Raw genomic sequence first — 13,304 nt, 5'->3', positions numbered from 1 at the left:
GGATCATGAATGAGTGCCTGATATCTCCTGGCACAGAAGACCAGCGCTGTTTTCAACATTTGACCCATTTTATTGATTTTTTCAAAATCCCCCGAGCTCTACTGGATCGAGGCAACGGTCAGCATTCGCCCCGCCCCGCCCCTTATCTCAAGTCCGTGGCTTCTTCCCCATCGCCCCTGCATGAGTCCTCTGGTGGATGGTGAGGTTCGAGGACCGGCTGAAGCGCTTTCCGCACTGGGGGCAGGGATAGGGCTTCTCCCGCGTGTGGCCCCTCTGGTGAATGGTGAGGGTGGTGCTGCGGGTGAAGCTTTTCCCGCAGTCGGCGCACCGGTAGGGCTTCTCCCCGGTGTGGGTCCTCTGGTGCGCGATCAGGTTGGAGTAATCGCTGAAGCGCTTGGCGCAGTACGTGCAGCTGTAGGGCTTCTCGCCCGTGTGCAGCCGGTGGTGGGTGATCAGGACCCCAAACTGCCGGAAGGTCTTTCCGCATTCGGGGCACGGGAAGCACTTCTCTTTCCTCTTCTGGGCGGCTGCCTTCGCGCGGCCTCCCTTGGGCCACGCAGGCTGGCCCGCGCCCGTCGCCGGATTAGTTCCTTGCCGCCTTCCTGTCGCAAAGGCGGCTTGGCCTGTACCCACCCACTCACGACTCTGGGGAGCGCTGCATTCTGAGCGCAGCGGTCTTGTGGCGGGGAGTTCCGCCGGCTCGTGGCCGTTCTGCTGCGGGTTCTCTTCCTTGATTCCGCCCAACAGCATAACGCCTGCTGGAATGAAAAGTGCACAAGGAAGCCAGGGGATGAACAAGGAGAAAAATGAACTTGGATAACCATCAAATTGTACCAAACAATGTGTTCCCTAATTGTTGCTGGACTCAAACTCCCATCATCCCGGGTCACTGGCCCTGATGCTGATGGGAGTTGGAGTACCCAAACCCCACCTCAGTGAAACAAGTGGGGTCTGGGGCTCCTACCTGAAGGGATGCCAGCTTCCTCTTCCTCTTCCTTGATGGTCCTGGCGATGGCAGCAGTTGTGAGGGGCGAGTCCACCGGCAACTCCTCTGAATGTACTGCAGTTCTCTTGCAGGCTGTCAACTCCTGAAACACCAAGAACAGGGATGGGAAATTTCAGACTGGCCTGGGGGGGCGCAACCGTGGCCCCCAAATCTCTTTATTTGGCCCTTGACGCTGTCCCCCACTGACCCTGCTTTAAGAACATAAGAACTCTGCGGAATCAGTCTCATAGCTCCTTTAAATTCCTGGGAGTTTACCTCAGTGAGGACCCCACTTGGAAAATCAACGTAACTCAGGTGGTCAGAAAGGCCCAAAGGAGACTCCATTTCCTCAGGGTCTTGAGAAGGAATGTTAAACAATAATAATAATAAATTTTTATTTATAACCCGCCCTTCCCGGTTCAAAAACCAGGCTCAGGGCGGCTAACAACAAATTTAAAACACTTAATTATAAAAGCAGCATAAAATACAGTATAAAAACATGAATAACAATAAAAATCAAAAATCAATTAGATAATCCCCATGGCTAGCTGGCTGAATTGGTCCTACTTGGGCCAGCAAGGAGACCAGGGGAGAATTAGCTGTGGGGTCTCAGAGTGGGTGATCTTCATAAAAGGGGAGGGGGAAGGAAGAGAAGGGAAATAAAAGATCAGGCTGAATTCAAATTAAAGGCCAGGCGGAATAGCTCTGTCTTACAGGCCTGACGGAAGGGGGTTAAATCCCGCAGGGCCCTAGTCTCATGGGACAGAGCATTCCACCAGGTCGGAGCCATTACTGAAAGGCCCTGGCCCTGGTGGAGGATAGTCTGACTTCCTTAGGGCCCGGGACCTCTAAACTATGGTTATTCACAGACCTTATGGTCCTCGGCGGGGCATACCAGGAGAGGCGGTCCCGTAGATACAACAACTGATGAGCTCCTTCTACTGGTCCACAATAGAAAAGTGTCCTTTCATATTGTATCACAGTGTGGTATGCTGGCCTGAGAGCCACGGACAGAAAGTCTCTACAGAGGGTGGTGAATACAGCACATGATATCATGGGCTGTCCCTTGAGTCCGCTAGATGACATCGAAAGGATTGTTGCCTTAGGAGAGCGAGAAAAATTCTTAGGGATGACTCACACCCTGGCCATCACCTCTTTAATCTTCTACCCTCGGGCAGGAGATATAGAAGTATAACCAGCCGTACCAACAGGCTAAAAAATGGCTTCTATCCGTGGGCTGTTAGGCTGTTGAATGAAAAACGTAGTGAAACTGACTTGCGAGGTGGTGTGTTGTTTGATAAGAGATTGAGTGGGCAGGGGGCTCGTTTAATTTCATTGTACACAGGTTGTACAATGACAATAAAGGTATTATTATTTAGTCCAGAATCCTATTCCTACAGCGGCTGCCCACATGCCTGTGGCAAACCAGCAAGCAGGATTCGAACACTACCGTTGGTACATCACCCTAAGCTGCCCAAAATGTATAGGTGCCAGGACAAATTATGTTGGAAATGTAAGGTGAAGGAAGGGAACTTCCTACATATGTGGTGGTCCTGTGCTAAGGTTAAGGCTTTTTGGGATATTATCTACAATGAATTAAAAAAGATACTAAAATATAACTTCTGTAAAAAACCAGAGGCATTCCTATTAGGGCTAATTGATGAAGAAATTTATAAAAAAGATGTAAATTTATTTATGTACGCCACAACGGCAGCGAGAATCCTCCTGGCTCAAAGGTGGAAGCAGCAAGAACTCCCTACATTGGAAGACTGGAGAATAAAAATGGTAAAATTTGTGGAGTTGGCGAAGCTGACGGAGAGAATTAGGAATCGGCCCGAAGAAAGATATCAAAAGGACTGGAGCAAATTTATTAATTCCCTGAAAGAAAATTGTACTCATTTAAAAACGTTTGTCGCACTAACTTGAAATGTTTTGTAATGTGAAATTAAGATGTTGATTTGTAAACAAGAATGTGATATTTCAAGGTGATTATAGGATAAAGAAATGATTACGGGAATGTGAAAAATATGCTATAGATTATAGGGATGTCAGAAAGAGAGATAGAAGGAAGTCTCTCATTTTGAGCAAATAATATAAGTTGTGAATATGTGTATTGAACTAAATGAAACATGAAAAAATTCAATAAAAATTATGTTTTAAAAAAAAAATCAGGATTTGAACACAAGAGCCCTCTTCCTTCCTGTGGTTTCCAGCAATTCAGAAGCATTGATGCCTCTGACCAAAGAGGCAGAGCATAGCCATCAGGGTTAGAAGCCATCGAGAGCACTCTCCTCCATGATTTTCTCCAATCCTCTTTCAAAGCCATCCAAGTGGGGGCCATCACTGCCTCCTGGAGCATTGAGTTCCACAGTTTCAGTATGCGATGCATGAAGAAGTACTTTCTTTAATTTATCCTGACTCCTCCAACAATCATTGGATGTCCACAAGTTCTAGCGATACTCCATTCCATTCCCCGTGGTTTTCAGTTTCCCCATCAGAAGTCAGGGCCTTCTCGGTAGTGGCGCCCGCCCTGTGGAACACCCTCCGATCTGATGTCAAGGAAAAAAACAACTATCCGACTTTTAGAAGACATCTGAAGGCAGCCCTGTACTGTATAGGGATTTTTTAAATGTTTGATGTTTTACTGTGTATTAATTTGTTGGGAGCTGCCTGGAATGGCTGGGGCAAAACAGCCAGATGGGTGGAATAATAATAATAATCATAATCATAATAATAATAATAATAATAATGTTGATGATGCATTCTGTGTTCACTGAGAACACTTCCTTCTCAATGGTTTTGTGAAGCTCTCTCCTTTTACAGATCTTTTGTTGTACTTCTGCCAACCTTGGGGTTCTCCTTAACCTGCAGATACATCCCTACTTGTGTGGATGATGCTGTTTTTTTTCCTATACAGTGGTACCTTGGTTCTCAAACTTAATCAATTCCGGAGGTCCATTCCAAAACCAAAGCGTTCCAAAACCAAGGCGTGCTTTCCCATAGAAAGTAATGCAAAATGGATTAATCCATTCCAGACTTTTAAAAACAGCAATTTAACCATGAATCTTACTATCTAACAAGGCCACTGATCCATAAAATGAAAGCAATAAACAATGTACTGCAGTCACACAATCAATCAATCAGTAGCTGAACTGGGTTCCACACAATCACAAAAAAATAAGAGCCACAAGAACAAAAATGCAAAATAAATAGCAAAAACAGACAGACCTCAGTGTAACTCTCAAAATGGAAGTGTGGCACTCAAATCGGAAGCGTAACACTCAAAACGGAGCACGTTCGGCTTCCGAAAAAGGTTCGCAAACTGGAACACCTACTTCCGGGTTTGCAGTGTTTGGGTTCCAAGTTTCTTGAGTACCAAGGCGTTTGAGAACCAAGGTACCACTGTATAAGGATCCACACTCACCTCTGAACTTTGGAAACAGAGAGAAAGGTTAAGCAACATTTAATAAGGAAGGGTCTTAGCTCAGTGGTAGAGGATCTGGTTTGTATGGTCAAGGTCCTAGGTTCAATCCTAGGTTCATCTTCATGCGGGGCTGGGGAGTTGCTGCCAGCCAGTGTTGACAAGACTAATCTAGATGGACCAAGGGATCCGACTTCCCAGGTTCCTAATGCTTGCTGCTCTCCAAAAACCAGATACCTGGATCATGTCCGCTGCAGATTTTTTGCTTCTGTTTTCCTGGGGTGGGTGGATCGGCACGGACTGAAGTGAGGGTGTTGTTCTGTAGCCTGCTTGAGCAAGAAGCGTAAAGTGTGAGAATCTGGTCCATAGGAGAAGAAATAAATCGTAATCATTCTTGGGCTCTAACTCTATAGACATGGGGCAGGCATTTTATTCAGCCCAGAGGCCTAGGAAGAGGAAGCAACATGGCTAGCCAAGTGAAGACAAGCCTTTGCTTGGAATATTCCACTGGGAATTCTGTTTGCTTGCAATTCCTCAGCTCCCCTGAACATCAATGGGTGGGAATGAAATTTGGGACACATATCTGGGACACCATTTTTTACATTTCAAGTTCAAATGCCAGCTCAACCTTCCTGCCCCTCCCCCGCCTGCTTTCATAGTGGGGGTGGGGAAAAGAGGAGAGAAAGCAGAATACAGTGGTGCCTCAGGTTAAGTACTTAATTTGTTCCAGAGGTCCGTTCTTAACCTGAAACTGTTCTTAACCTGAAGCAGCACTTTAGCTAACGGGGCCTCCTCCTGCTGCCGCACCGCCAGAGCCCGATTTCTGTTCTTATCCTGAAGCAAAGTTCTTAACCTGAGGTAATATTTCTGGGTTAGCGGAGTCTGTAACCTGAAGCGTATGTAACCTGAGGTACCACTGTACAGTGCAAAACGCCTTCCACAAATTATATAAACATACACACAACAGCGGAACAGGAATAGGGGTAAGCATCCAAAACGAAGATGTGGACCACCCACCCTTCTATACTACAGTGGGGAGAGAAAGATCTAACCTATATATATCCCCCTTGAAGACAGAAAAAGAGGTTGGCGTGCGCACTCAGAATATCACTATTTTAAAAGCACATATCCTTTTGCGCCTCTAGTATAGTCATACCTCTTGTTACGTTCAGTTCAGGTTACGTCTTTTCAGGTTGCGTCCCGCGGCGACCCGGAAGTACCGAAAAGGGTTACTTCCGGGTTTCGCTGCTCGTGCATGCGCAGACGCTCAAATTGACGTCACGCGCATGCACAGAAGTGGCGAATCGTGACCCACGCAGATGCGGGTTGCGTTCTGCTCATGTTGCGAACGAGGCTCTGGAACGGATCCCGTTCGCAACCAGAGGTACCACTGTACATACACCTATCTCCCCTGCATTTCCATTACAGTGGTACCTTAGGTTAAGTATTTAATTCGTTCCGGAGGTCCGAACTTAACCTGAAACTGTTCTTAACCTGGAGCACCACTTTAGCTAATGGGGCCTCCTGCTGCCGCCCTGCCACCGGAGCACAATTTCTGTTCTCATCCTGAAGCAAAGTTCTTAACCTGAAGCACTTTTTCTGGGTTAGCAGAGTCTGTAACCTGAAGCGTATGTAACCCGAGGTACCACTGTATTTTGTCCCTTCAGAGCATGCAGAATTTAAGACAAGCAAAAGTCAGGGATTCAGCAGTTGCCATTTCAAAGGCGTAAAGGAGCAACACAGATCAAATTGGAAAATATATTATGTACAGTGGTACCTCGGGTTAAGTATTTAATTCGTTCTGGAAGTCTGTTCTTAACCTGAAACTGTTCTTAACCTGAAGCACCACTTTAGCTAATGGGGCCTCCTGCTGCCGCTGCGCCACCGGAGCATGATTTCTGTTCTCATCCTGAAGCAAAGTTCTTAACCCGAGGTAATATTTCTGGGTTAGTGGAGTCTGTAACCTGAAGCATATGTAACCTGAAGCGTATGTAACCCGAGGTACCACTGTACAGCAAGATCAACCTCTTCATTCAGCAGTGTTCTTTCATGTCATCTAATGCCCCAGAGACAGCCATTGTCACATACCTATGTCTCCATCTACTTCCACGCAGAGATTCTCTGGAGGAAGAAAAAAATAAGGTTGTAATCGAAACTCGCTTCCTTGAGAGAAAGCCCCATTGAGCTCAGTAAGGACTTACTTCGGGGGGGGGGAGAGAGATGCATAGTCAAGGAGGGAGGAGAATTAAACTCTCACAATAGATGGGGTGGTAAATGATTGCTATAATTTACGAGACAAAACAATCCTTGTGGTCTGCTGATCTAGGCAACTGAGATTGGATCTTTCTGTAAGAGGAGTCAAGAATGGAACCAAGGGCTGGGATGTGAATTCAGCAGCACAATCTCATGTGTTTGTTCAGAAGTCGGTCTGCCTGGTTCACACACAATACTAAACCATATTTTATTAAACCATGGTTACATGAACCATGGCTTAGCGATATGTATGAACCCAGCCCTAGCTATGGTTTGTTTACTGTCAACAAACCAGTCTGAAACAAAGGTTTGCTGTTAGTAAAGACAAAGCCAAGTTTGTAAGTTTGTAAAGCTTGGTGTTATGTATAAACCCAGCACAGTCCCTTAACCATGGTTTGATTCACCACACCAGCTGCTGGCGCTCACCAAACCACAAAGAAACGAGGCGAAAGCAGCTGGAGACAAACCTAACTTTGGAGAAACAAGTGATCTGTGGCTTAGCATGGTGGGCAAACCATATCAGCTCATAACGCAACGCTCCCAGCAGAGCTTTTCAGAAAATAACCCTCAAGCTGCCCAGCAAACTAGGTTTTTCGTGTGTTTTTTTAACATTTGGAATATTAGAGATGAGGAGAGTTGTAGCCCAACAACATCTAAAGAGCACCATGCTGGCAGACTCAAAAAGCCACAAAAATCAACCCCACCCACACGGCTACTGGTATCTTGCAAATAACACAAGTCCCATGAGGCAGTGCTGTAGCAAGACTCCTGTTTACCTTTGAATCGCAGCAGCGCCTCCTGCAGGATGGCCCGTTTCCTGGAGAAGTTGCTGAGTCTCTGCTTTAGCCCTGCTACAGTGAGGTCTGTCTTCAACATGCCATCTTCCATGCTGAAAGGTGAGGAAGATGAGAGATGATCCCAAAACCCAACTTCCATTTCTCTGCTTGTTACAAACCCAGCAGAGATGCAGAGGGAAGGGGCCAATATTTACCTGCTCCTTGTTCTTCCAACACCCTAAAAGGAAAGATAAAAAGAGGTTTATGCGCACGTGAGTCAGGGAAGCATACCTACCAGAATGCGGCAGCTAGACTGGTGACTGGGAGTGGCTGCCGAGGCCATATAAGACCAGTCCTGAAAGAACTACATTGGCTCCCAGTACGTTTCCGAGCACAATTCAAAGTGTTGGTGCTGCTGACAGGGCTTTTTTCAGCTGGAACTGAACTAAACCCCTAAACGGCCTCGGTTCAGTATACCTGAAGGAGCGTCTACACCTCCATCGTTCAGCCCGGACACTGAGGTCCAGCTCTGAGGGCCTTCTGGCAGTTCCCTCACTATGAGAAGCACAGTTACAGGGAACCAGGCAGAGGGCCTTCTTGGTAGTGGCACCCACCCTGTGGAACACCCTCCCATTAGATGTCAAGGAAACAAACAACTATCTGACTTTTAGAAAACATCTGAAGGTAGCCCTGTTTAGGGAAGTTTTTAATGTTTGATGGCTTTATTAATCATCATCATCATCTGTTGGGAGCTGCCCAGAGTGTCTGGGATATAAAAATTTATTATTACTACTACTACTACTACTATGATTATTATTACTGCAAAGCCACAAATATGGACCGTTACCAAAAATGGCAATCACTGGGCCACTGTTAAAAGTACAACAGCTCTACTAAAAGTAGGAACCAGCTTCCGAATTGAATGAGGCACCCATGCTACATTCAGACGTTATAAAACACAAACACAATTATAGTATTATTATTTAAATCACCAGCATGTTTCAACCAGGAAAAAGCACCTGGTTGGCGCTTTAGCCCCGGGTTCCCCAGCCCTGTTGCAGAACTTACAGGCGACACTTGGCCGCGCTCCCTGTATGGTTCCTGCTGCAGAGGATCCTCACTGAGCGTTTTGGGGGTTCCCTGGGCGATGTCTCTCTTGAGTTCTTCCCAATGGTTCCGCAAATGCCTCTCCTGCTCCTCCAAAAAGCCACGCAGCTCCTTCCATTGCTGGGTAAGCTGCTGTCCTTCCACTTCCGCCTGCTTCTGCAGAGACAGGATCAAGCAAAACAAATCGAGCGTGTGGCAAAGGAGAGTTCCTGGAAGAATCGCCAAGGCAGCATTCCCCGGCGCAGCTCTCAGGCCTTTCAACAGCTGCCTGGCAAGCAAGAATTCAGTAGGCAAGGCTCCTCCTAACCCACAGTTAAACTGCGGGGAAACTCCCCAGGCTAAATTTCTACCTGCAACATGCAACAGCCAGCAGAGATGGGGAACCGGGAGCTGTTCAGGTGGAACAGGAAAGATCTACTGGATGCAGCCAGCATGGCCAATGGTCAGAGATGGTGTGGGGAGCTGTGATGGACTGGCTGGATACAGAAGAGTGGTGAGAGGCACCTGCCGGGGAACCCCCAGGGGAAGAAGACTAAGAGCCAGGGGAGTGGTGACAATGGGGGCGAAGAGGGAGCAAACCGGGAGATGGTGGTGTCAGAAGCTGAAGGGGCAACAGGATTCAGTGAGCAAGAAGAGGCTGTGGCAGACAGCAGTTCAGAATCAGAACCTCGCAACTCATTCAGGAAAGGTCTACTGGGAAGAGTTGCTGCTAGGCCTGTGCTGTTTTGGTTTCTTTGAATAAAGGGTTGACTCCACTGACACTAAAGGTAAAGGTAAAGGGACCCCTGACCATTAGGTCCAGTCGTGGCCGACTCTGGGGTTGCGGCGCTCATCTTGCTTCATTGGCCGAGTGAGCCGGCGTACAGCTTCCGGGTCATGTGGCCAGCATGACCAAGCTGCTTCTGGCGAACCAGAGCAGCGCATGGAAATGCCATTTACCTTCCCGCTGGAGCGGTACCTATTTATCTACTTGCACTTTGATGTGCTTTCGAACTGCTAGGTTGGCAGGAGCAGGGACCGAGCAACCGGAGCTCACCCCTTCACGGGGATTCGAACTGCCGACCTTCTGATCGGCACGTCCTAGGCTCTGTGGTTTAACCCACAGCGCCACCCGTGTCCTCACTACTGTTCATTTATTGCTGACCCACTCCCGGCTCCAGCTCCTAACGATGAACACCCAGAGCCCCAGGCTCCCTGTCTCTGAGTTAGAGCATCAGGACAAAGACAGGTCCAAACGCCCTCTCAGAGCCACGGAGTTCATTGGGAGACCTTGAGCCAGTCTCCATCTCTCAGCCTAACCTACCTCACAGGGTTGTTGTGAGGTGGGCAAGAGATGGAGGGGAATTGCACACTTCCCTGAGTTCCTTGAAAGAACACTGGTGTGTGTGTGTGTGTGTGTGTGTGTGTGTGTGTGTATACAGTGAACACTCGGGTTGCGAACGTGATCTGTGCATGTTTGCAACCAGCAGCGTTCGCAACTTGCAGCAGCGCGTCTGCGCATGCGCCGGTTGCAATTCGGTGCTTCAACCATATGTCAGGAGTGCTCTGATGGTGTTTCCTGCTTGGCAGGGGGTTGGACTCGATGGCCCTTGTGGTCTCTTCCAACTCTATGATTCTATGAGTCTATGCTTCTGTGCATGCGCAAAGTGCAATTTAGCGCTTCTGCACATGTGCGACCGCCGAAACCCTGTTCCGGTTCTTCCGGGTTTTGGCGGACCGTAACCCAAAAAAACACAACCTGAAGCATCTGTAACCCGAGGTGTGACTGTATAGAATTCACCAAGGGTGGCCAAATGCAAAAGCGGTTGTGCCTTCCGCACCGTTAATTGCTGTACAGAAGAGGAAATTTGTCGTGCAAGTGACGTTTTTGCCTCTGGCTATCCTACTTGCAAATCTCATTTGAAATACCTACCAGCAGCTCCTCTCTCTGCTTCTCTTCAATGGTGCTGCCTTCCCTCTCCAGTTTCAGACCAGACTGGTCCACCACCAGCTTACCCTGAAAGACAGATGTGGTTATTTTTGTGAACAGCTGCACAACGCGCTGCCAACTCTCAACACCACGCCGTGCTCTCACGTCTTCAGCAAATCTCTGCTGATTTCGAATGTTCAGGGTGCTGTTATCAGCGGAGGAGCAGGCTAGGCGGTTTTATTTCTCTGGTCACGTAGCAACCCTGGCTATAAGACGTTTCATAGATCATCTGCGGGAGCCTGATGAGTGGTTCCCATGTCAATGAGAAATTGTTCCTTCAATGTCAAGGTAAAGGGATCCCTGACTGTTAAGTCCAGTCGCGAACGACTCTGGGGTTGCGACGCTCATCTCGCTTTACAGGCCAAGACCATGAATTCTATTCTAATTCTCTGATGCTTTAAATTTTGCACATTGCATGTTTTGCTTATTTAATTATTTGTAAGCTGCTTTGACAGGCACATGAAAAGCAGGGCATGATTTTTAAATAAATTCCAGCAGTTTGTGGTGATCCTTGGACCTGTTTGCCACTGCTCAGGGGACCACCATTCTGGCTGCAACACTATAAACCAGAGATGAAGAACCAGTAGTCCTCCAGACATTGTCGGACTTCAACTCCCATCAGCCCCAGCTAGCATAGCCAAGGGTCGGCGATGATGGAAGTTGGAGTCCAATAACACCTGGAGAGCCACAGTTCAGCTCCCTTGCTAGGCACACTTATCTGAAAGGAATCCCTATTGAAAGCAAAACAATTTACATCTGACCAGACATGTAAGGTTAGCATTAGCCAAGGCTTGTGTGGATCAGGCTGCAGCTTACAGCTCAGAGGCATCTTAATAAGCAATAGGTAGGGGAAGCCCAGGATGTTGTGAAGAAGGAGTTCCCCATGGCAGGTAAAAGCATCAATCACCCAAAGCTCCTCCAGACATTTGCTTATGTATAGACTCTGATCACAGTGATGGATACCAGCAAGGCAAGGTTATTTGTTCCCTTAACCCAATAATGTCTTTGCATTTTATTTTTTAAAAAACAACACATAATGACAATATTGCTGCTGGCTTAAAATGCTGCCCAGTTTTTCAGCAAAAATCAGAGCCAAAACAGAATTTTGAAAACCCTGGCAGGTTGAGGCCAAGAGCTTATCTCAGGCATAGGCAAACTCGGCCCACCAGATGTTTTGGGACTACAATTCCCATCATCCCTGACCACTGTTAGCTAGGGATGATGGGAGTTGTAGTCCCAAAACATCTGGAGGGCCGCGTTTGCCTATGCCTGGCTTATCTGGTCCAGGAGTCTGCCCTCACAGGGGCCAAGCCTCTTGGAAGCCAGCAAACAGACCTGGGGAGAACAGCAGCCGTTCTTCCCGCTTGCAATTCCCAGTATACTGCCTCTGACAGCGGGAGACAGAGCAAAGCCATTGTTCTTTTGTTTTATGGCTCAGGACACTTCATTGCCAAGTGACCCGGATACCCCCCCCCCAAAGAAACAAATACCATTATAGACATCTAGACGCGTGCTTTTTCTGTTTCTTTTCAACGACAGCTGGAAGCTTTTGAGATCCTGGCGACTGCAGCCGCTTCCCAGCTTCAACACAGACACGTCCAAAGCACAGCTGTCAACTTTCCCCTTTTTTAAAGGGGAATTTCCTTATTCCGAATAGGATTCCTCGCAAGAAAAGGGAAAAGTTGACAGCTAGGGTCCAAAGGCTGGAAGCAAGAGGCAGACCTCAACCCCCACAACCGCCCCCCCCCCCGCCCCGCAGGACCACCGAGGTTTCTTAAACCCCGCCACGCAGCTTCCACCCACCCCATCCCGGAGTATCTTTCCTGCTCACAGACATTCCCCCAAACACCCCCGCCGCCGTTCCCACGATCGAGGCCGAACCAGGCGCAATGCTGGACGACGATCCTCCGTCCACGCAAGCGGGGGGTCTCTCTCCCTCCAGAGGCGGCAGAGGGGGGCCGCGGCGGGGGCTCCGGAGGCGCTCCGCCAGGCTGCCCAAAAGCGGGCAGGGCTGCAGCAGGCGATGCAGCGGGAGCAGCTGCCGGCAGAGCGGGCAGCGCAGGCTCCTCTCCAGCTGCCCCCAGCAGCGGCTCACGCAGGCCCGGCACAGGTTGTGGCCGCAGCCGGACACCATCACCGGGTCCCGGAAAAGGTCCAGGCACACGGGGCAAGAGAGCGCGCCCCGAAGGCCTCCCAGATCGGACATGGCCGCAGTTTGGAAAGCACAAAAGGATCCCTGGGAAACAGGGTGGGATTTGGGGAGGTGGGCGGGGCCTCCTGTTAGCCCCGCCCTTTCGGGTGGAGGTGCTTAAGGGGGCGTGGCAGGCACCGCCGCCGCTGAGTTTTCCCCCACGTCCGAGCTTTGCGATCGCTTAGTGCGCTTTGGAATTTGGGAAGCATGCGGCTGGATCAGGCCAATGGCCCAGCCAAGGCCAGTCAGTGCCGGATTTACGTATAAGCTAAACAAGCTATAGCTTAGGTCGGGGCCCCCCAAAAAATTTAAAGGGAAAAAAACCTGGATGTACAAAATATAAGATAACAAAACAAAAAGAAAATCCCACAATTGCATTGTACAGGTTAAAACACTTGAGTTCATATTAATAAAGCTATTTATAATTATTAGTAGTTTGCATCCTATATTTACCTCTATTATTTCATGTTATAGCAAGTTTCTAGAGACCAGTCTTTGTAAACTGTGTTTCTCAAGGAACTTTTGTTCTTGCCAAATGCCAATGTGTTTGCATTATTAAGGTTTGTTATGAATAAAGAATAATTTTAAGTTAGAGCTTAATC

At 48.3% G+C, this 13,304-nt stretch overlaps 1 protein-coding gene and 1 long non-coding RNA gene across 4 annotated transcripts; both read right to left on the bottom strand.

The window, feature by feature from the left end:
• Positions 1-49: 49 nt before the first annotated feature.
• LOC308469678 (uncharacterized protein) lies at positions 50-12,751 on the bottom strand. Of its 3 annotated transcripts, none has more exons than XM_080992481.1 (9): positions 12,343-12,751; positions 10,455-10,538; positions 8,504-8,698; positions 7,651-7,673; positions 7,436-7,548; positions 6,495-6,527; positions 4,644-4,735; positions 965-1,088; positions 50-755 (listed from the first exon to the last, which is right to left on the bottom strand). In XM_080992481.1, the coding sequence occupies exons 1-9, from the start codon at positions 12,715-12,717 to the stop codon at positions 148-150; spliced, it is 1,647 nt and encodes a 548-aa protein (XP_080848607.1). In that variant the 5' UTR covers positions 12,718-12,751; the 3' UTR covers positions 50-147. The 3 variants fall into 3 exon arrangements, with proteins under 3 accessions (XP_080848607.1, XP_080848605.1, XP_080848606.1); XM_080992479.1 differs by having other exon boundaries at positions 50-758; positions 12,343-12,750; XM_080992480.1 differs by having other exon boundaries at positions 50-758; positions 4,644-4,732; positions 12,343-12,748.
• Positions 10,598-12,308, bottom strand: LOC308470265. The gene is made up of 2 exons (XR_013982318.1): positions 11,858-12,308; positions 10,598-11,789 (listed from the first exon to the last, which is right to left on the bottom strand). It is a non-coding gene; the product is annotated as an uncharacterized lncRNA (long non-coding RNA).
• Positions 12,752-13,304: the final 553 nt, after the last annotated feature.

The sequence above is a fragment of the Podarcis pityusensis genome (genome assembly GCF_964106645.2).
Source record: "Podarcis pityusensis genome assembly, chromosome: 2".
NCBI lineage: Eukaryota > Metazoa > Chordata > Lepidosauria > Squamata > Lacertidae > Podarcis > Podarcis pityusensis.
This window is presented reverse-complemented; position numbering and strand designations above follow the sequence as displayed.